Source organism: Miscanthus floridulus, chromosome 9 (assembly GCF_019320115.1).
Source record: "Miscanthus floridulus cultivar M001 chromosome 9, ASM1932011v1, whole genome shotgun sequence".
In the NCBI taxonomy this organism is placed as follows: domain Eukaryota; kingdom Viridiplantae; phylum Streptophyta; class Magnoliopsida; order Poales; family Poaceae; genus Miscanthus; species Miscanthus floridulus.
In genome coordinates, this window is record NC_089588.1 from 26,114,640 (window position 1) to 26,139,030 (window position 24,391).

Genomic DNA, 24,391 nt, shown 5'->3' on the forward strand with positions numbered 1-24,391 from the left:
CAGCAATAAGAAGCGGCTGATATCGCTGGGATGGGAGAGCCGCATGATCCGACAAACAGTGACGATGTCAATTAGGACGGTGGGAATGAGCAGCCATGGATCCCGTCCGACCTACTAGATCTGGGTCAATATGACCAAGATGGCCAGGTAACTTTGGTATCATGTGACTATGTAGCCACACACGCTAATCAATTGAGAGGGTCATAGCTAACTTGGTGTCTCTAGCAGGAGCCTCCGCCGGTCGAGGAGCCAGAGGGTTTGGGTAGCAGGAAGGCCAGATCCAAGCGAGACGTGTTGGTAGGAATGCACACTGGCACATTACTTAGTTCGATGAATTCAGGGATCCACTCTCACCACCTATAGCTTTTACCAAATACAAGACTATCCTCGAGTTACTTGTTAGGGACTTCATCCCGATTAAGTACAGGAAGTGGATTGGGAAAGATGATGACCGGTGGAGGGTTCCCGAAAGCGAGAAGGATTACATATGGGATGTCAAGATCCTAGAGTATTTCACTTTCCCAGCTGAGTATGATAGGGAGTTAGTCAACAAAAAAAGCAAAATAAATCATGGGGACATGCTTCAAGAATTTCAAGGGGACATTGTATAAGAATTTTGTCCTCCAAAATAAAGAGCCAGATTTCGATGGTGGACAGTTTAGTAAGTAGAAGGACTTCTAGTAGGGTTTCAAGGAATACATGTTATCTGAGGAGTACTTAGAACTGAGCAGGAAGAATAAGGAGAATTCGCAGAAAGAGATGAATCCTCATCATCTCAGCTCTCGTGGCTACGCTAAAAAGATGCCAGAGTTTGAAGCAGAACTTCAAAAGATCGATCGCCTTGCTGAGGAAGGCATTCAGGTTGAGACCACCGATTGGGAGCCTAGATTGGTAGTATACTATATGGGAAGGAAAGTACGACACGCCGAGGACGGGAGCTTTAGCTCCTCATATCAACCCATAAGCGAACTCATCCAGAGGATCTCCTAGGTAATTAAGGAGGTGAGGCAAGGGACTCGCACTTCTAATAGGGAGAAAGACGTGCTCACCCAAGCACTCAGAACCAAGGAGCACCCTGGTCGCACTAGAGGAACCGGTGTTGTTCCTTAGAAACTAGCATTCCCCCAAGAATCTAACACTTACCGGAGCCGCTCGAGGGGTAGAGCGGAACAGGAGGCAGAGTATTTGAGGAGACTAAAAGAGATGGAAGACATAATGGAAGCACGGATTGAGGCGACCGATGAAGCGTGAGTCGAGCAAATTTTGCTGTCCAAGGGGTCAGTAGTACCACAAAACCCTACTGCTACTGCCTTTAGCCCACAGTTTAGGGGTCACAGCAGCTGTGGATCGACCCCGCTCGATGAAGAAGAGGCGAATGTGCCTCATTCGGTGGACGACATCACTGAACCCGTCAATGTCAGGTTGTACATCCGTCAGGAATGGACAAAGGACAAGGTGGCGCTCGGCCAGGCCTGGCCTGTGGGAGATGGGACAATTAATGGCCGCCCAATTCCATTGGGGTACGCTCACGTCACCATTGACATAATACTTGATAAGAAGTATAACAAGATACCCATTGAGTACCCCATAGCGGAAGACAGTCCGAAACTTGGTCATAACAAGGGCTCTCAAGTGTCCTGGCACAAGCGCTTCATTAAGCTTGACCACCAATTGTCCTCTGATGATGAGGACGACTGCGAGTCTTCGCCCACCCACGATGATAACTCACCATCTCCCAACAGAGATCACTCCCCTCCACATCCGGAGCCATCACCCCCGAGAAGACAAAGGTCTCCTTCTATTCCTCCTCGTCTGACTCCATCTCCATGAGCCCCGAGAAAAGAGACTCCTCCTCCTCCTCCTCCTCCTCCTCCTCCCCCTCCTTCTTCATCAGCGTCGGGAAAACAGAATTCTCATCGTCATCCTCCTCCTCCTCCTCCACCTCAGCCCAAAACAAGATCAAGGACATCCTCGCAGTCACAGAAAAGGTCCTTGGATTCGGTCGCTAATGCTTCCAAAGTGGACCAACAGAAAAGAAAAAGGCCATTCAATGGCAGCGTTACCTCCTTGATGGAACAAAAATTTACAGCACACATCTCGAAGGAAGATTGTGTTAGTTTCTTCAATCTCTGTGCCTCACTGCCTTCATTTATGTTGAAGTCTAAATTCAAAAGGCAAACACAGAATAAATATGCTACAACAAGAGATGAAGAAATACACAATAAAGATTTAAGGAACATACAGAAGTACGTCGAAGACAACCCAGGATTAACCATGGAAGAGGCCGTGACCATCTATTATGACGTACAAGGGACGGCAACACCGGCAATGAAGTATGAAAGGGGCAATCCTTTGGTTCCCAATCTTGAGTATAAAAATCTGACAACATATATGCGTCAGTTACATGAATATTACATGGCTCAAGCAACAGAGACGGACGCCTTTGGTTTTGAGGTTATTATCTGTTCGCCATATATTTTCCATTATCCTGAAGAAGAGAAGTTCGATGTCGAGTGGGAGTGCTTGTTCCAGCTATACTAGAAACGCTCTCTCGATGTTCAAATGTTGACGCTGTGGACTATGTAAGTACCCTACACGCACGATTTTACAACTAACTACTCTCACAAATTGTAAACTTTTGAGCACTTCCCATGATTTTATGTAGGTGTATAGCAAAATTTTACATTCTAAAAAGCAAATGGGATTACATAGGCTTCTTGGACCCCATGCGAGTCAATGAGAGGACATGTCTAGGCCTCTATGGATGTGATGTGGAAGACCTGAAACAGAGATTGATTGCTGTTTTCGATGAATTCACGATGAAGAAGAAAACACACATACTTCTAGCCTACAACTGCGAGTATGTGTGCTCGGGTTTTAATTTTATGCTTCTTTTTTCATTAAGATTATTCGATAATTAGGATTCTATGATTGCAACAACCATTTCGTCTTCATTTGTGTTAATCTTGCCAAAAATCGGCTCGAGGTGTGGGACTCGAAGAAAAAACCATTTCATCATCTAGATGCACCGGTGTCAGTGCTGAATTAGTAAGCGATTCTAATAACATATTATTTTCTAATCACACATACCGCTTTCTAATGTTTCTCCTTTTAATGTTGCTCAGTGTCCGAAGAAGACATATCGGTGGGAAGCTGGTCCCATTCAAGATTGTCAAAATGGAAGGGAAGTACCTATCACAGCCAGCAGGAAACAACGAATGCGGGTTTTATGTAATGTGGGCAATGCTTCGCTACATCGGCGGGAAATCAGAAGAAGCCGATAAGTTGGTGTGTATAATCCCCAATTCATTTATGTCTGTTAATAATTCAACAAAATAATTTACTATTCTTCTTTGGATATCATCTTTTTTGAACGACAGCGCAAGAAATATAAGCACGAAAGGCTGCTAAACATGGAGATCGTCGCACTACAATCGGAGCTGGCAAAATTCATCTTAGCCGAGGTATTAGAAAAAGATGGAGTATTTTTCATTGCCCAATCCGTGAAGTACAAGGACCAGTATGGCCCAGAGCGGCTCGCCAGATTATTGTAAGAAGTCCGAGAAGCATGTGTGAAGTCCAAGAACATTTCTTTTTTATTTTGAGGGATCGAGATGTGGATAAGAATATTTGAATTGTAATCATAACATTTGTAATGTTTAATATTGATGGACATGTCATCTACGTAGCGTATATAAAGCGAAACTCGATTCCACGAAAAAATATAAATTAAAATAAATTATAAAACAATAAATTACGAACGGTCCATCACCGCCGGTTAGCAACAAACCGGCAGTGTTGTCGTAACCATCACTGCCGGTTAGAAACAAACCGACAGTGTTGGCTTGCTCAACACTGCCGGTTTGAACCATGAACCGACACCGATGGTTACAACAAACACTGCCGGTTTGGTCTATGAACCGACACTGATATTTACTACAACACTGCTGGTTTGATCCACGAACTGACAGTGTAGGCTTACTCAACACTGAGGGAACAAGAACCAATGCGGGAAGTAGAACGCCGCAATGAACCCATCCACGAAACCGACGGCAGCCATATCCGCAGGTGGAACCCATGGCACCCGGAGTCCAGCGGCACCCCGTAGAGCCCGTCGTTGCTGGCGAAGTCTTCAGCCGTGAACCTCTGGAGAGAAGCTGGGATGGGGCCTGATATCTCGTTACCTGAAAGGTCTAGTGATTTCAACGGACCAAGGTCGCCAAGCTGTTCCAGTATGCTGCCGGTAAGCCGATTCTACCCAAGGTTGAGGATCGTGAGGAACGGCAGGTTTGAGATGCTGTGAGGGATTTCGCCGGAGAAGCTGTTGTTGTAGATCTCCAGGAACTTGATGAACGGCAGCCGCCAAGAGATATCTGCTGGGATTTCACCTGATCGAGAAGCATCTTTTTAGTTTTTTACTAGAGTGTTGCATATATCACTGGTGCAGCTGTATTAAGAAGAAATAGTTGTCAATTGTGATACATAGAAAGGTATAGTTTGTGTTGACACTAAAAAATGTCTCAATATGCAATATGCACAACATCAACAAGTTCATGGCATCTTAGAGGTGTTGGAAAATATTTGGCGCAACAAAAAACAAAAATATCAAGCAAAAAAGGAAGGAGACGGCGTCAGCAGCTGTCTGCTGCAGCGCAGCATCCCCAGGTAAACCTTCTCGAGGCTTTTTTGGCTGGCAATGAGCTCCCACCTAGAGGGGCTGATGAGTAGCCTCTGCCCCTAGAGCTGGTGAAGTCTATTTTCCTGTTGAAAGAGTGGCCGATAGGACCTCGCGACTGTTGAACGGGCAGACGACATGACATCTCTGTACCTGTCAAGCGCCGTATGCCTGGCTTGTTACCCGTGGCTCGGGACGTCAGTTCGTCACCCGAGCAATGGCACGGGTATGCTCTAGGTTAGAGTAAGTCTCGTACTACCGTCACTCGGTAGTCTAGGGCCTTGGCAGCAGCCACAAGCTCGGGCTCTCCCTGACTCCTTCTAGAAGGTACGCACGAGCGTACCCGATGGGTATAGCCCCCGAGCCCCGGGTGATTTGTGAGATCGGTCGGGGGTCTATCGGTCGGCTTCCCTTCTCCTCAGGACTTAGCATACCCTTATGTTAGACTTTCATCACTGATCCAATCTATGAGTTTGTTGTTGATAAGTTTTCAATTTCTAATTGTTCAGATTCTGAAATATGTGTTTGAAATTCACATATTGTGGAATTCAAATTTTTGAAGTTTTCAAACAATCTCCAATGGAGACATGTCTTATACTGAAGTTGTAGTGCTGGATAAGATTTGAATCTTTGTAGTTGAAACTTTTCCATTTGAGTTCATTTAATATCTAAAATATTCAATACAAGATTACAAAATCTTGGTATAGAATTACAGTATCGTATATATGTTGTAGTGGTAAGGAAGGTGGTATGAGAGTGTGAGGTTGTATGATTGAATCTTGAGAATCATTATCAGAGAGACAACTCCCTATCCCCTATGTGTCTAAAGAAATATAGGAGGCATGTTTTAGGTAATCTACTCCAGTCGTGCTCTCTTATATCCTATATTAATTTTAAGGCACTCTTCTAAAACAGCTTATAGGAGATGCTTTATAAGCGATGACGCAGAGATGCTCTAACTGGAATACACAGGAAATCTTTGAGTAGCCACTTGTATTACAAACTGTTGGGACACCAATACATAGGTCGTGAAGGCACATTAACGCGATCGCTAGAGGCTAACTAACAACTTGTGTAAAAGGGGATCTTTGCAGGTCTTTTACAGGGACCTTCGCTAGTGGAGGCAAGGCATGCGAAGGTTCCAAGTCGGAGATGAAGGTAGGAAAGGCGAAGATCAGAAACCGGTGGCGAAGGGCACGTAAGGAAGACAGGCGAGCAGAGTCGGAGGCCTTCGCCAGTGGGTGAAGGCAGGGCCTTCGCCAACACGACGGAGAACGCGCCCCAGGAAGTAAATGGGCCTCCAACGGACACAGAATGAGGCCCATTTTGCAAGGCGGTTGAAGGAAGAGAAGGCCGCAAATGTCCATCCATGTGGTGGAATATTTCTAGAATATGCTTGTACGATCGGAGGGTAAAATCATAAAAGAGCTTCTGTGTGTACAGTAACCTATAAAAAGGAGGGTGGGCGACCCTATGTAAGGATGATTAATTCCATTCAATGAAACCCTGAATCCGAGTGAGTCTTGTTCGGCTTACTCCTTCTCTAAGGGCCTTCGGCGTTCTGAAGGTGCCCCCACTTCCTATCGGTAACCCCTTGATTCCCAACATTAGCGCCCACCGTGCTAGGCCAGGCACAAACCCAAAATGCCACCCAAAATAAAGGCCTCCGCTCGAGCTGAAGGCGAGACACCTACGCGGGGTAGACCTAGGTGCAACGCCCGCAGCACATACGCCACTACGCCGAGCCTCTAGAAGACAACAGAGACACCCAGTGTGAGCCATCGGCACGGGGAAGGCCCAGGCGCGGCACCCGAGACGCAAGCGCCAATGTGCCCGAGCCTCATGACAGCAAAGGAGAGGAAGCCGTGGCTGCAGATCAGCCTGCAGGTGAAGACCCCCAAGTAAACCCTAACCCGACACCAGAACAACTGCTCTAGCAGCTACAAGCCGACCCGCAGCGCGCACAGCAAGAAAGAGATAGGCTTGCCACAACCTTCGATGCAAACCAGAGAGCAATACAAGTGTCCCACCAAGCGTCGGAGGTCCTTTAGCAGCTCGCAATCTTACAGGCTGAAATACAAAGTCTGCAAACAAACCAACCTCCTTCTAATAACTCCAATCAAAACAAACTAGCACCCCAAAGCCAACCTAACCCCTGGTCAACTCCTACAAATCAGCCAACCTTCAGCACCCCCTACAATCTCCCACCACCCCAAAGATCGATAGACCCAAAGTCTCCATTATCCGAAGGCCTCCAAAGTTAGCCATGGCCGCATTCCAACAAACCCATCACCCTGTCGAAGTTCAACGGCAAAATGGACCCAAGGTAGTTCATCATGAGTTTTGAGGCAGCCATAGCCTCCACAGGCAGTAACGATGCAGTCTTTGCAAAGTCTTTTATCATTGCAGCCGAAGGTGACGCCCTCGCCTGGTATTCCATGCTAAGGCCAAATTCGGTATACTCTTAGGAGAAGCTTCGTGACAAAATCATGGCCAACTTCAAGGGATTCTCAAGCGAATCCTTGACCTCCTCCGACCTATTCCAGTGCAAGCAATCCTACGGAGAGTCACTCAAAGAGTACTTCCAAAAGTTCGTACAGCTCATGGCCTGGGCACCAATTGTACCTGAGGATGTTGCAATTGAAGCAGCAATCAAAGGTCTTCGCATTGGGCCATTCGCTGGTCACCTAGCTAGGGAGAAGCCTTCCACAATTCAAGAGCTGTACAATGAGTTCGAGAAATACTGCAGATCCAACAGTGACCATCACAGAAGGATAGAAGAGCAGAATCAAGACAAACAACAAACACAAGCCCAGAATAGCAAGCAACAGTCAAGGGACAACAAAAATCTGAGTTGGCGACAGCCGAGGCAAGCCCAACAGGTATTCAATGTTAGCTCCCAGCAGGAACATCAGCAGGATTATAGGCCTCCGTAGTCAAGTCAGTCCAGCAAGCCTCCAGGCTCCAACGGGAAATGAAGGCCAGATCAAAACAAGAATTGGAACAAGAACTAGAACCACAAGCTACGAAGGCAATACTATTTCTTCCATGGTGAGAACAAAGGCCACGTTACCCGAGACTGCCCCGACGCCAAAGAGACCCAGCAACGAATTAAAAATAGGCAAGAATCATAGCCTTCGCAGCAACATCTACAAGCTAGAGACATCAACCACACCGCCAACAAGCCATGGCAGCAACAACAATATTTCCCCATCTACCCAAGCCTCAATTCCACCCAAATACACCCATCAACCCTAGCAGCAGCATATTACCCTAACTTCCAGCCGGCATGGCACCCAAGTAACCAGCAAAACCCTCAGCAGGGTCAACCCAGCAACCAACGAGCAGAGGCCACCTTTACCTATGCAAACCCTAGGCCTCCGCACATCACCTACACTGAAACAAACCAATCTCCGCAAAAACCCAACAGGCAGCTTGAAGCCCTGCCGCCAACTCCGCCTGTAGTACAAATGACCGCCCCAAAAACCGAACCACTCCCAGAGAATCAACTTAACCCACACATAGCTCTACCAACCATTGGTACGATACTACCAATTGTCGGAGGATCATCTTTGGAATTCCAAACAAAGAAGCAAAAGAAAGACCATCTCAGGCTCATTAACAATGTAGCAGTCCAAGGCCCAGTGCGCTACATAGATTGGTCGAAGACACCCCTAACCTTCTCCGAACAAGACCTCAATCTCGAAAGCTACCCTCACATAGATGCAATGGTAATGAAGGCAAACATTGCGGGTTACGAAATTAGCAGAGTACTGGTCGATTCAGGTAGCTCAGCAGACATGATTTTTGTCAACGCCTTCGACCAAATGAAGCTGAGCAAAAACCAACTATAGCCTCCGGATTCCCCTCTAATTGGATTTAGAGGCAAACAAATTGATGCACTTGGCAAAATCTCACTTCCCATATCATTCGGAGATCAGCAAAACACAAGGATAGAATATGTGACCTTCTACATTGTCAATCTATACTACCCATACAACGCCATCTTCGGCAGAGGCTTCGCAAACAAGTTCAACTTGGCCATTCACCTGGGTTATCTCTGCATGAAAATGCCAGCACTTCATGGCATCATCACTGTATATGGTAGCCAGAAAGAGGCAAGAAACATAGAGAGGGACATCTACAAGTCTCAAAGAAATATAAATGCTGTCAGTGCCCCGGAGCCTCCGGACATGCCCAAGGGAAAACAGACCTTAAGGATGAAGAGGAAATAAGAATAGTGCCGCTTGAAGAAGAGGTCCCAGACAGAAAGGTAACCATTGGAAGCAATTTGTCGAATGAAGAAGAAAAAGAGCTCCTCAAGCTGCTCACTAAAAACAAAGACATCTTCGCCTGGTCAGCCTCCGATTTGCAGGGGGTGAGTAGGGACATCATTTAACATTCCCTGGACATCAACCCAAACATGAAGCCAAGAAAGCAAAGGCAGAGGAAGATGTCAGAAGATAGAATCTTGGCAGCAAAAGCTGAAGTGCAGAGATTGCTAGATGCGAAGGTAATCAGAGAAGTCAAGTATTCAGAATTTCTAGCAAATGTGGTACTAGTTCTGAAAAAGAATGGAAAGATGTGGATTGCATAGACTTTATAGATCTGAACAAAGCCTACAAGAAAGACCCATTTCCACTACCAAGGATCGATGCCTCCGTCGATAAAGCTGCCGGCTGCCGGTGTTTCTCCTTGTTAGATTGTTTCTCAGGATATCACCAGATATGGCTAAATAAGGAGGACAAGGACAAGACAAGCTTCACAACCCCCTTTGGCACATATTGTTTTGTCAGAATGCTTGAAGGCCTCAAGAACATAGGTTCAACTTTTGCAAGAATGACCAAAGTGGTTCTTGGGCCTCAGTTATAGAAGAACATCATAGCTTACGTGGATGACATCGTAGTCATGAGCAAAAATGAGGAAGACCACATTGAGGACCTCAAGGAAACCTTCGCCAACCTTAGAACGACGGGCCTCAAACTAAACCTAGAGAAATGTGTCTTCGGAATGAGCAGAGGAAGGATGCTCTACTGCATAGTAGGGCCCGAAGCCATACGCGCAAACCAAGACAAGACGAAGGCCATACTATCAATGGTAGAACCCTCAACAAAAAATGAAGTAAAGAAGCTGACTGGCAGAATAGCAGCTCTGAACAGATTCATCTCAAAGTCCGTAGAATGTAGCCTGCCCTTCTTTAGAGCACTAAGAGGCACAAAAAAAATTGAATGGGGTGAATAGTAGTCAAAGGCTTTCCAGCAACTCAAAAACTATCAAGCCAGCAATCTCGTAGTGACAATGCCAAACCCGGAGGCACCCTTGCTACTCTACGTAGCCGCTTCAAATCATGCAGTGAGCGCTGTTCTTGTTCAAGAAAAAGAGCTCGACGCGAAGGTTATCCAACAGCCTATGTACTACATATCAGAAGCATTGTCCAGGGCAAAGCTAAATTATTTAGAGATTGAAAAAATAGCATATGTCATTCTCATTTCATCAAGAAAACTAAAGCATTACTTTTAGGCTCATGAGATCACGGTACCATCATCCCAGCCACTTGGCGATGTATTCAGCAACAAGGAGGCCTCAGGAAGAATAGAAAAATGGGCAACAGAGCTTTCACAATTTTGCATCAGCTATGTGGCAAGAAGAACAATCAAATCTCAAGCACTGGTAGACTTCATGGCAGACTGGACACCTTCGCCAGAAGGAAACGCCCAACCACCAACCCAAATATGGACACTCTACACAGATGGAGCCAGGGGCACCAAGGAGCCGGAGCCTCCGCAGTACTGATATCACCATCTGGCACACACTCCAAGTATGCAACAAGGCTAGCATTCAAGGCAACAAACAACATAGTCGAGTACGAAGGCCTCGTTTTGGACTCAACAAAGCAAAGGCATTAGGGCACATAAAATACTGGTAAAAATAAATTCCCAAGTTGTTATGGGACAAGTGGAGAAAGAATATGTAGCACACAAGCCTGAGCGGATCAAATACTTGGCAATAGTTAGAGCATTAGAGCGAAGGTTCTAAGGATTTACACTCAAGTATATACCAAGGGCAGAAACTCAGAAGTCGATGAGTTAGCGAAGGCTACAACAAATAACCTACCCATGCCTGAAGGAACCTTTTTCCAAGAATTAAAAGAACCAGCAATAGTGGCAACAACAAATGCGTTCAAAGAAGTCTTGCTCACTAAAACAGAAGATTGGAGGCAATTGATCATTGATCAAATCCACGGTACTCGCCATGCGGAGAACGAGCCAAGCTCAATAAGAATGGCTGCCAGAGCAAGAAATTATACTATAATGGACGGCATCTTATATAAGAATGGTGTCATGCAACCATTGCTAAGATGCATAACACAGAGCGAAGGCAAAGAGGTGTTGCAAGAAATACACTTAGGAATTTGCGGATCACACATAGGCCCACGCGCATTATCAATGAAGGCCATCAGACAAGGTTTCTACTGGCCCACCCACATCAAAGATGCAGAAGATATAGTCAGAACTTGTGAAGCGTGTCAGTGCACATCACCACACCAACCAAGACCTTCGGCAGAAACACAACTGATATCACCATCATGGCCATTGCAGAGATGGGGAATGGACCTTGTAGGCCCTCTGCCACCTTCGTAAGGGGGAATAAGTTTGCAGTTGTGGCAATTGAATACTTCACAAGATGGACTGAAGCAAAGCCCCTGGCAACCATCACTTCAGAATCAGTGAAAAATTTCTTCTGGCAGAACATTGTTTGCAGATTTGGAGTGCCAAGAACCCTCACTATAGACAATGGCAAACAGTTTGACTTGAACAATTTCAGGAACTTCTGCAAAAGTATCGGGACATCATTAGCCTTTGCATCTGTCTACCACCCGGAGTCCAATGGTGTCGTCGAAAGAGCAAACAGAGTTGTATTCTCATCAATAACCAAAATGTTGTTCGGCCTCCGCAAGGGCAAATGGGTGGAAGAATTGCCCAAAGTCGTTTGGTCCCACAGTACCACAACATCTAGAGCAACGGGTTTTACCCCATTCATGTTGCTATACAGAGAAGAGGCAATGATATCCGAAGAAGCAAAGCATCAAAGCCTCCGCGCAATGAAACATGCGTTGGCTTCAGATGAAGACTACTCAAAAGAGACAATCGAAGGCTTAAGGTTGGAGGCGGTGCAAAATATCACCAAGTACCAAGACTAAACCAAGAAATGGAGAGATTCCCAAGTGGTCAGGAAAAACATATAGAACGGAGACCTAGTCCTAAGAAGGAGACCAAACGCGGCAAATGTTGGCAAGCTATAGCCAAAATGGGAAGGACCATTCATAGCAACAGCTGCGGGAAGGCTAGGATCATTCCACCTGACCAACACTGAAGGGAGGACAACAAATCATACATGGAACATCGACAACCTCCACAGATTTTACATCTGAATGTAAAGGTGGCCTTCGCGAAAATATAAGTGAAGGACACCTAATTACAAGTTTTATTTTTTCTTTTTTCTTTCTTCTTTCATTTTCTTGCAAACGAAGGGCCTGCACTCTTTTCCTCACAGAGGGAACTCCTTGCGAAGGTGAGGTTTTTAACGAGATAGGGCCCATGTAAAATTCCTCTGAAATATAAAGAGGAAAACCCCTCATAAAGGATGGAAAAGCGAAGGTCAAAAGCGGCTAGCACCAGAGCCATGACATTTGACAAACAAAACTGGACAAGGAGGACCCTCCGTCGCCCATGGCCGGAGGCCACTAGGCACGGAACGACCTCCACAGCTCTAAAGCATCTCACCCTTGACAAAGACCTGTCATCATTCAGGCATCAAGGTCTGAAATTCAGGCTAAAAAGCCAAACGCCCGACAAGGCCCTATCTTCGCCGCAGGCATCGGAGCAAACACCTGACGAAGACCTGTCCCGCTCAGGCACCAGGAAAGAAAAAGCCACAAAACAGCAAGCGCCTAGGTAAAAAATCATAAATACAGAAGATACTGCAAGTACAACGCGATCTGAATCTTTACATCACAAGATCATGTATCACTACCGGAAACTGGCGATTTGCCGAGTGCCGAGGCTTTGCCGAGTGTATTTTATCGGGCACTCGGCAAAGACCGTGTTTGCCGAGTGCCAAATAAAATACACTCGGCAAACAAAAACACACGGCAAAATACGTCTTTGCCGAGTGTTTTTTTCTGGCACTCGGCAAAGATGTATTTTGCCGAGTGCCTTTGTTTTGGCACTCGGCAAAGAAGCTTTTTGCCGTGTGTATTTTTTTTGCCCTCGGCAAATCATTTTTTCAAAGCAATTTTTGAGGCCCTAAATGAATTCAAATGAAAAACTTTTCAACTACAAAGTTGTATAACTTCTCAAGATCTACAAAGTTTATTTTGGTCATTTCTTCATTTGACAAAGCGACAATAACGTTGTTCATAAAATCTACATCTCGCATATTAGTTTCATGAAAGTAGAAGATACATATATAAGATTTGTGAACAATGTTACTACCACTATGTCGGATGAACAAATGACCAAAATAAACTTTGTAGATCTTGATAAGTTATGAAATTTTGTAGTTGGCAACATTTTGATTTGAAATCATCTTGTCATGCAAAAACGACGTTTGAATTTGAAAATTTTAAAATTTGAATTTTTCAAACGACCTCGGATGAAAAAACTTCCTAAATGAAAATTGTAGATCTCCAAAAGTTATGAAACTATGTAGTTGACAACTTTTTGATTTGAAATCATCTTATCATGCAAAACTATGTTTGAATCTCTCAAATTTAAAATTCAAATTTTTCAAACGACCTCGGATGGAAAAACTTACTAAATGAAAATTGTAGATCTCAAAAAGTTATGAAACTTTGTAGTTGACCACTTTTTTATTTGAATTCATTTAGGGCCTCAAACAAGCAATTTACTCTCAGTTTGCCGAGTGCTTTTTTTCTAGCACTCGGCAAAGCCGTAGTTTGCCGAGTGCCTATGTTTTGGCACTCGGCAAAGAGGTATTTTGCCGTGTGTATTTTTTTGGCCCTCGGCAAATCAGTTTTTCGAATCAATTTTTGAGGCCCTAAATGAATTCAAATGAAAAACTTTTCAACTACAAAGTTGTATAACTTCTCAAGATCTACAAAGTTTATTTTGGTCATTTATTTATTTGACAAAGCGACAATAACGTTGTTCATAAAATATACATCTCTCATATTAATTTCATGAAAATAGAAGAGATATATATGATTTGTGAACAATGTTACTACCACTATGTCGGATGAACAAATGACCAAAATAAACTTTGTAGATCTTGAGAAGTTATGAAATTTTGTAGTTGGCAACATTTTGATTTGAAATCATTTTTCATGCAAAAACGACGTTTGAATTTGAAAATTTTAAAATTTGAATTTTTCAAACGACCTCGGATGAAAAAACTTCCTAAATGAAAATTGTAGATCTCCAAAAGTTATGAAACTATGTAGTTGACAACTTTTTGATTTGAAATCATCTTATCATGCAAAACTACGTTTGAATCTCTAAAATTTAAAATTCAAATTTTTCAAACGACCTCGGATGGAAAAACTTACTAAATGAAAATTGTAGATCTCAAAAAGTTATGAAACTTTGTAGTTGACCACTTTTTGATTTGAATTCATTTAGGGCCTCAAATAAGCAATTTACACTCGGTTTAGTATAATATATTGGGAACTAAAACGGAATCTAGACACAAGTGACAGTGTGGTGTAGTGGTAGAGGAGGTTTGTGCGCAGCGAGAGGTCTTGGGTTCGAATCCTGTCGGCCGCGTAGCCGTGAAATTTACGCGAAAAAAGCCGGAGATGGATGGACGCTGACCGGTGGGGGCCTCCACCAATTAAAAAAAATTTACATTTTTTTTGGGTAAAAATTCCCATTTTTTTCGGGTTTTTTTTCGGATTTTTTTCGGTTCCAACTTTGCCGAGTGTCGGCACTCGGCAAAGGCTTTGCCGAGTGCCCGATAAAAAACACTCGGCAAAGACGTCTTTGCCGAGTGTTTTTTTGCCGAGTGCTCTTTGCCGAGTGCAGCACTCGGCAAAGCCTTTGCCGAGTGCAAAATGGGCTTTGCCGAGTGCCCCTGGCACTCGGCAAATTCACTGAGTCCCGTAGTGTATGTACTCAAGGCACTTACCCACCTCAACAACCAAAATTCAAGTTGTCAGCAAGCCACAGCCTATAAAATCAAACCAAACCCAGCCCCTCACCCATTTCATCATTTGGCCATGCAAAGGGAGAGGTAGAGATTGATAAAGCACTGATGTCATGGAAGCTCGAGTGTCCTTACAAACCCAGAAAACCGTTTCAAGTGCTACCACGCGGAGACTCATAAAAGTACTAGCTCAAGACAGCAACCAAAGGCCAACGAGAGCGCGAACACCTATACAACAGGGTGGTGTACAACCTCCACTTGCCATAGACCAACAAAAGCCGAAGGCTGCGGGTGGATACCATATGAAGTGTCGTAATATCCCCCGCAGCCGAAGGCACCAGCTGGTATTGCCTAGCAGCTAATCCACCCAGCAGGCGCAAAGGAACCTTCGGTCCACCAACACAAAAGACGACGTATAGAATAGTTGGACTTGGTAGATCGGCGCACGCACTAGCTCAACACAGCCAGGTGCGAAGGCAATGCGCAAGCATGAGTTCGACAGCCTACAACCAGCATACAAGCAGCACCAGAGCATCTGGAGTGAGAACAAGGTCGAAGGCTAACACCTCAGCTACTCCACACCGATGTGCTAGCGTGCGTCTAACAACAAACTAACAACGAAGAAACGAAGGCTGACAGTAAGGACTTAGTATTAGCAATGCAGAGCGATACATAGTACAACATATAAGAAGCCAGGCGAAGGCCTCTAAGGAGCTTACAGACCTAAACACTAAAGGGCGGAGTGCGGCCCTCGCCAAGCTAATGACCTAGTAAACTCATCACGCTCATCATCTATATTGTATAAAACAAAATCCCACATCGCGGAAACCGAAGGTTGAGGGAAGCTACACCGCCAATAATCCCACAAATCGCCATCCACATAAACACCTTCTCGCATCATGGTCAGGGGATTCACGTCCTGCACAGGCCCCTACGAGGCAACTTGCGCAAGAGGAGTTCGTGTTAACTTAAAAAAGCCCGAAGGCATTACAAGGGCCAAAATACCTTTGTACAACACCAACAAAGGTGTAAAGAACTTATCGCCTATACTACACTACATTCTACATAAATCTAGGGGTCAACCTTCGGACAGGCTTGGGCAGCGGTCGGCTCATCAGGTCTTCGACGCTCCTCCTACGTGGGCTCCCCCTGCTTCCCAGCCTCCATCAAGAGTGAAGACCCTGCCGTCTTCCCCTAGCAACCTCGTGAGACGCCGTCTTTGGAGTCGCACCACGCACCTCCGCTGCTTTCAAATCCTAAACCGCATAAAAGAACCCGTAAGAACAAGCAAGACAACAATAGTAAACTGCTGTTATACAGACACACACAAGAAAGAACACCACAAACCTCAGCACGGCGGGCCTCCACTAGAGCGCGGGCGTCCTATCGTCCGAACTTGCACCAAAAATTGCCAATAAAACTCTTAACCGCCTTGGAGACAGGTTTTTGTGTTTCCCCAAGCTCCGACGGGCTCTCAAACTCCTTCCGCTTCAGGCCTTCGACATGGTCGTAGCCAGACTTTACCAGGATCTTCGATAGGTTAGTCACACTCGATAGCACCGTGAAGTCCCCAACACTGGCAACAAAGTCCGGCAGCTTGGCAAAATTTGACTTCATCCAAGCAAAGACCCCGAAGGCGGAAGTATCAGTCGGCACAGCAGAAGTAACACCGCCAAAGCCGGCAAGAGCACGCATGTATAGATCGGCGGCAGACAGGCCAATTGTCTCCGCCTCATCAAGGCGCTTGTTCAGCAGCCCGACCTATGCAACCAAAGCGGCGCTGGACGCCTTCTCCGCATCCATCTCCTTACAAAGACCCTCCGCAGTCTCGTTGGCTTTCTCCGCCCTCCCCAACGCCAATTGCTCAGCAGCATTCGAGCTATCAAGGGCCGCAGTCAAGGACTCCATCTTAGCTTTTCGATCTTCAATGTCTTTTTGAGTCGACCGAAGGCCAGCAATCTCCACCGCGAGCCGCTCCTTTTCGGCAGTCACCAGCTCAAGCTATTTTTGAAGAGCCGAGATGGCTTCATCATGATGGATAAGCTCCTGGGACACACGCTCCTCCATAGCCTCCGCCATATGGTGGCTCTGAGTAAAAAAACAACAAACCAAACAAATATACACATGTTAAAAATTCTTAGCAAAAAACAAAAAAAGGAAGCTCAACTGAAGGCCCAGCAGCACGCACCACACACTGCTACTCAAAATTAAGCCGCAACACGTGTAAACATCAACCTTCCTGAAGTGACGACGAGCTCGATCTAAGGGAAAACAAAACATAAGCGGAGTGAGGCAAAAAGGATAAAGTAAGGGAAGAAGCATAAGCAACCTCCGATCTCTTGGTAAAGTTGGTCGAGGGCCTCCGCCCACCCACTTAGTGTGTCGGAAGAACTGCCCGCTGCAAGCAAAAATGAACATCAAAACTAAACTCACATGATAAAATAACAAACAAGAGCAAAAAGAAATCAAACCTTCGCCACCGGTCCGACCAAGCTCCGAAGGGCCACCAATGCCCAACAGCCCAGCCGCCTTCGGCAATGTGCCCAAACCTTCCTGGGCAAGATCCCACCCAGGAACAACGGGCCTATCCCCACTAGCTTCTACCACAATCATGGCCTCCGCCAGGCCTCCTGCAAAGTAAAGACAGAATCTAGAAGAGCAAGCAAAAGAGAAAATTGCAAAGGAGGTAAAAGAACTCGAAAACACTTACCCAAATGCATAATGCCTTGAGCGGCATCAACTATCTCAGCGTCCTCCACAAGAGTCGAGCGAACAGGGGGCGCGAGATCCTGGACATGCACCGGAGGCGAACGCTCCTCCGACTCTGCTTCGGACTCCTCTAGATGAGGAATCTTCAGAGATCGGGCGCCCCCCTTAGAGGCGACCTCCTCGCTATCGGAGGTGGTTGTCGCGCCCGCCTCAAGCCTGTTGCCCTCGGAGTTGGACGAGTCTGCGCTGCCACCAAACATCGATGATAGCGGCTCCACCTCATGAGCGCCAACAGTGGTGTCACCGCCTAGACCCTGGAGGGCAGGCACCATTAGGTCCACATCGCCACCGACGGCGGAGGCCCGCCAGGAACAGAGGTCTCCATCTTGCCAACCTCCTCCGCCGGCGGCAGAACACCATCACCACCCGACTCTGATGCCTCTTCACTTGAGCCGGCGGAAGTCGCAGCGGAGGTGTCTCCAATCCTCCGCATTTTACTGAGCACCTTCCCCCTACCACCACCCTTTCTTTTCTTCGCCTCGGCCGCCACAATTACGTTCTTCATTGTGGCCTTTCTTTCCTTCTCACCAACCGACTTCAAGACCTTCGCGGGAACCTCGTGGTCTCGGTGATGCACTCCTAGTTCCTCAAAAACGCGGTTAAGGCAAGGCATAGTGCCCGCAATAACCCTTCACGCAAGATACTCGCGGTCGGAGATGTCACCAACTACCGCTCGCGTCTCCTGCTCGACCTCCGAAACAAAGTACTCTGTGGTCTTATCCTTGCTTAGCTCGATGTCAAAACGGGGGAAGGGAACCCCGGCCTCTTCGCCAAAAATGGGTAACTTCACCCTCTCCAATGTAAATGACGGCCTATTCTTGCCAAGAGGGCAGCACTTCGAAGCAACCATTTCTTCCATGAGATCACGGCCTCTGGAGTACCGGCAGGACAAAGCGAAGGCCGCGTAGCAAGTCGCGCGGTGAGGACTGGTGCGCGAGTCAGCAGCCACCCGCGTTGAAGGCTTGATGTCACTCATAATAGAAGCAAGCGGGTAACGGGTGGTCTTCTTCCCATCATCATCTGTCGAAGTCACGTCGGTGGTCCTCACGTGGAACCAATAGTGCATCCACTCCTTATCCCACTTGTTCCTCTGGCAAAAGGAGATCTCCAATTTTTGGCTCTTTTTGCTGCCTCTTCACCATAGAGGCACAGCTGCCATACTGCGCCTCAAGTTCCTCATCACGTATCTTCTTAGGCTAGTGCTGGAGCTCATAATACTCAAAGAACATATCCACATCTGGCTCCACGCCATAAGACTCACACGCCTAGCAAAACATGCTAAGAGCTAAAACACCATTGGGGGTGAATTGATGGAGCTGTACCTTGAAGCTATCCAACACCTCGCGAAGAAATCTCACCACAGGAAAGCGGAGGCCAACGACGAAGAAATCCTCGAAGACAACTGCTTTAGCAATACCCGGTTTTGGGATCGTCTCACCCTTCGGGAGCCTGGCCCTCCCCTTGGCAACGTAGCCCTCTTTCTCAATCACTTCAATCATCTCTTGGGTCATGAGCGAAGGCCCAAAATCCCAAGTCTTTCTAGCCATATTTTTAGCCTCCTCCGTACCAATCAGATCGCCAACCGAAGTCTCTACCCCACTTAAATCCTCTTCAAGCTCTCGAGCCTCCGCGCTAGCCAGCATGCACTCATCAAAATACTTGGACCACCCAGAGGCCCTAACACCGGCCAAGCGAGAATACGGGTCGCTAAACGAAGCCCAGCAGGAATGCGAGTAAATAGGGGAAGCCACCTCCGAAGATTGGAAAACGCAAAGCTAAGCAAAAGTAGACAAGGACCCAGCGAAGGCAAAGCGAAAGCAAAGGCTTAGAAAGCTAGGGCTTGAAAAGCGAAGGCTTCGAAAACGAAAGGCAGGAAAGCGGCGGCTCGAGTAGGGGACCCCCTCCGGCCCCCCTTTATATAGCCCTCGGAACGACGCTTAAACTTTCGGCGCCAAATGGTCATATCCGCACAGTGGTGCATCGTTTTCAAAGCCACCGCAACCAATAGTAAAAGACCACGAAGATAACGGGTCTGACAACGCGCCCGAAGGGGGAGAGGGTAAGCCTTCGCGACCAACTATCAACAAAGACACGAGGATCACGCCCGCCTGTGCCAGACCAGACCCTTAGGGGGCACTGTTGGGACACCGATACATAGGTCACGAAGGCACGTTAACACGATCGCCAGAGGCTAACTAACAACTTGTGTAAAAGGGGATCTTTGCAGGTCTTTTACAGGGACCTTCGCCAGTGGAGGCAAGGCAGGCGAAGGTTCCAAGTCGGAGACAAAGGTAGGAAAGGCGAAGATTAGAAACTGGCGGCGAAGGGCGTCGTATGGAAGACAGGCGAGCAGAGTCGGTGGCCTTCGCCAGTGGGCGAAGGTAGGGCCTTCGCCAACACGACGGAGAACACGCCCTAGGAAGTAAATGGGCCTCCACCGGACGCAGAATGAGGCCCATTTTGCAAGGCGGTTGAAGGAAGAGAAGGCCGCAAATGCCCATCTGTGTGGTGGAATATTTTTGGAATATGCTTGTACGATCGGAGGGTAAAATTGTAAAAGAGCTTCTGTGTATACAGTAACCTATAAAAGGAGGGTGAGTGACCCTATGTAAGGATGATTAATTCCATTTAATGAAACCCTGAATCCGAGTGAGTCTTGTTCTGCTCGCTCCTTCTCTAAGGGCCTTCGGCATTCCGAAGGTTCCCCCCACTACCTGTCGGGACCCCTTGATTCCCAACACAAACTAATATAGGAATGACTAAAGGGTACTGCTTACACAGCGCTCAATATAATGTATTCAAAAGCTAAATGGTGGTGCGGCTACCACTACATACATGTACGCAAAGCCAGATTCCATTAGTTGGTAACCACTAGCTTTTGTCCTCCACCATAAGATGCCTACCCTAAAAATAATTAGATGATTGTTTAATAATTTCTTTAGCCTGCTCCACCTTTTGCTTGACGTTGGATAATGGACAGGTTACCCAAGCAACTACTAACTCGCTTGTTTCTACTTTTTTTTTCCCGTGTTACACAAGTATTTGTTTGAGCTCAAATGTTTACTTTGACATAGATAATTGCATGGTCTATCTATTTTTTTTCGTCAACTTTCTTTTTACATTTTTAGGGATGCTGCTATGCAATCTCATTAATTTGGGTTATTGCACCGTACCTGAGTTATTCTCATGCTCCATCGGATACAACCACCAATGGATGCTGATGCCAGTCTTCATTCCTCATGCGCCCATGGATGCATTGGATGCGACGAGAAAGCATGTTTGTGGGCACCTCCACGCTACGGCACGCCTTTTCACACGGTGGCTCAGTGCTACTTTAGCATCCATGGCTCCGGTGTGGGATCCTGTTCCACGACCTACTCCAATAATAGTGGCCTCTCATTTCCTTGTGCGACGGCCCTCGACGGATGGCTAGTAGAACTAGAAACAAACGAGCCGTACGTGGCATGAAGGGGGCAGTGGTGGTGGTTCTTCTCTAACTTAAGTTAGAGAGATACCTGTGTCACTGGCGACCGGCCTAATTCGAATTAGACCCACTTGCCAGTGACAGTGACACGAGTCCCTGTAATTTCAGTTAGAGGAGGCTCATATTGGACGAGAAGGGGCGACGTCTAGGCGAGTAGTCTCGAGTAGGATTGGGTTGGATCACAGGATGAACCTTGGAGTCGCCCTCAATCATAATCCATCTTTGCAGGGGGGTACGGTGGACTTTGTGGAAGAATTTGTGCAGGCCTTGGCTCTTCAGGCTCCAAAGCGTTGTTGCTAGCTCCGTCTAGTGCTCTTCTCTTTATTATAGATCCAGTCAGTACGATCCGATCCTTTTCGATCTGCTCGGAACTACAAAGTGTAGTGTACACTGTACAGACGCAACGCAACGGTCGCAGCAGACAGCCTTATCTTGGAAGGAATATAATCAGACAACTCCCCCCTCAGCTCAGTACCTGATCGATGACCCTTATCTCCTACAGGCCGGCCAGCCAGCTCAGTACCATGCTGCTATGTTCTTCTTCACGTGCACATATATTCGATATGCCTGCCCAGCCAGCCTTATCTTGGAAGGAATATAAACTAGGACGCCGCACGCAAGTAGATCGAAGCTGTCACGCACTTTCCTTCCCACCTTGCTGTGTTACCACGACCTACTCCAGTCACCACCTTCTTCCCTGAATCATCAACATTTCCTTCCTAGCTCATACAGCCAACACAAGCCAGCAACCAGCTACTGTTACCCTTGCAGGCAAGAACCTCAAATTGGAACCTAAATCCATCTCGCTGCTCCTCCTTTCATCACTCACCCGCACGCTACAATCCATCTGTAGTATCTGGTTGGTCAGGTCGACGATGTCCATGGCGATTCTTGTCTAACCATTAACCAGTAGATCCTGTTCCACGACCAAGAACGAACAACACCAGCACCGCTTCACCGCTTGCGGCCATTGCTCAGCTCGTCGGCCCCAGGTTCTTTTCCTTAACAGTTACGTTTCTGCAGCTGCTTATGCGTAGCTAGATCTGCGCATATACTGCCCACTGTGATGTAGTTGTTACGTTTCTGCAGCAGCTTATGCGTAGCTAGATCTGCCCATATAGTTGGCACTGTCATGTAGTTGTATGAATGAACGAGAAGTTAGTAGTAGTACCACGATGGCTGCAATAATAGATGGCAGATGATTTAATCTTTGATGTATAAAATTAAAATGCCGTGTTGAAATCAATATCTGTTCTCATCTTGTTACAGCAAAAACCGAAGTTCTCAATCATGGCCGGTGTCCTAGATGCTTTGGCGTCCTACATCCAAAACATGCTCATGCAGATGGCGGCAGATGAGGTGCATATGTTGCTTGGAGTGTCCGGTGAGATTGATAACATGGACATCAAGCTTCGGGATCTGAAGAACATCCTTGCTGATGCTGATAGGAGGAACATCACAGACCAAAGTGTCCAAGCATGGGGGGTAGAGCTAAGGAATGCTATGTATGATGCCACTGACATCCTCGACCTGTGCCAGCTCAAGGCCATGGAGCGAGGCCAAAGGCATGATGCCGGATGCTTCAACCCGTTGCTCTTCTGCATACGGAATCCCCTACATGCCCACGACATTGGAAGCCGCATCAAGAACCTTAACAAGAAGCTAGATGACATCAAGGCACGTGGTGCATCATTCAAATTCATGAACCTTGGTACTTATGAGGACCGTGGAAGAAACGTGGTATCATATCCTTCTGGTACCCGTGAGACGTCAGGGGGGCTTGACGAATCTGGTTTGGTTGGTGAGAAGATCGAAGAGGACACAACAAATCTAGTAGAGATGCTAACAAAGAAGTATCCAACTGACGACGACAAATCCAACAAAATAATCATTTTCTCCATTGTGGGAATTGGTGGGATTGGTAAAACCACCCTTGCTCAAAAGATCTTCAACAGTGAAGTCATAAAACATGAGTTCACGAAGAAAATATGGTTGAGTGTCAACCAAGACTTCAACAATACTGAAATGCTAAGGAGAGTTATTATCGAAGCTGGTGGAAACCACCATGCTTGTGGAATTTCAAAGGTGGCACTGGAACAGACTCTAATAGAAGCTTTGAAGGGACACAAAACCTTATTAATAATGGATGATGTCTGGGACTACAATATATGGGAAGGTGTGCTTAGAACTCCCTTTGTCAATGCCATGCTAGCTCAAGGTAGCCGTGTGCTGGTCACCACAAGGCATAACATAGTGGCACGTCAGATGAAGGCTGAGGAGCCCTACCATCGTATTGACAAACTTGGGCTTGAAGATGCATGGTTGCTGCTCAAGAAGCAGGTACAAGTTAATCCATACATTCATTACTTTTCTTTAATTATGCATTTTGTTTTCTAGCTGCATCACTTTAGTTTTGCTTCTATCTTAGTAGTGGGAACTAGATTCCCTGTCCTGGCAACAACTTCTATTTTTCTTATTTGTTTCAACATCTAGTTCTACGGTGGTGACCTTCGAAATATATTATAAAGAAACAAAATGCCATACTTCCATATGTTTGTATTGTAATATCCTGCATATGCAGTCATGCAGACTCCACATAGGGCAGGTATTCACAATTTTTTGTTAAAGCAATTAAACTTTGGACATTGTATTACACTTCCTCCTTTTTTAAAGGAACTTGAGATCTGTAGGCTCGATTGGATCTGTCATGGGCTGTAACGTGGGCAATAGCACATGGCGAATTAGCAACTAAATTTAATTCACAAACTAAGGCAACCATAATAAGTCTGTTTAGCACTATGCTTTTTAGAGTAAAATAAAAAAACGGTCTTTGAATTTATTCTGTATGATGTCATCTGGGTCCCTAGACTCTCAAAATGCATGCACTGTGAGGTTAGCGAAATTGTCTTTGGATGTAATGTAAGTCCCAAGCTCTTATAATGCTACTTTCATGCCCCCCACACTTATACTAGAATATCACACTACTACACAAACGTTTATGGAGGCGGGCGTTTTTGATTTTCCGCGGCGGGCAAAGCCGTCCGCCGCGGCCTAGAGGCCACGGTAAATCGTGGCTTAACCGCGGCGGGCGGCTTTGCCCGCCGCGGTTAACCGATTTACCACGGCGGGCGATGTAACGTGCCCGCTGCGGTAAACATACTTTTACCACGGCGGTCACGTTGAACCGCCCGCCGCGGTAAATTATTTTACCACGGCGGACACAGTACAGAGCCCGCCGCGGTTATGTTCGTTAGCCGTGGCGGGCATTATCATTTGCCCGCCTCGGTAAATTTTTCCCT

General features: G+C 46.4%; 2 protein-coding genes across 6 annotated transcripts in view; one reads left to right on the forward strand and one right to left on the reverse strand.

Annotated features, from left to right (window-relative positions):
• The window catches only part of LOC136483557 (putative disease resistance protein RGA4), a 224,145-nt gene that overhangs the window by 181,019 nt on the left and 18,735 nt on the right, over nt 1-24,391 (forward strand). For 3 of the 5 annotated variants that reach the window (XR_010765500.1, XR_010765501.1, XM_066480661.1), the window contains exons 1-2: nt 21,734-22,084; nt 22,362-23,432. Coding sequence is in view for 3 of the 5 variants with exons in the window: in XM_066480661.1 (XP_066336758.1) it covers nt 22,383-23,432 (1,050 nt within the window). In the remaining 2 variants the exon portion in view is untranslated. Of the gene's footprint in view, nt 1-21,733; nt 22,101-22,361; nt 23,433-24,391 lie in introns of those variants that run through there. The other 2 variants (XM_066480664.1, XM_066480663.1) reach the window with 2 other exon arrangements.
• LOC136481591 (uncharacterized) lies at nt 15,751-19,353 on the reverse strand. Its single transcript, XM_066478928.1, has 6 exons — nt 17,550-19,353; nt 17,311-17,469; nt 17,169-17,237; nt 17,028-17,100; nt 16,187-16,927; nt 15,751-16,095 (listed from the first exon to the last, which is right to left on the reverse strand). Coding segments are annotated over exons 1-5 (633 nt in total). The 5' UTR covers nt 17,881-19,353; the 3' UTR covers nt 15,751-16,095; nt 16,187-16,926.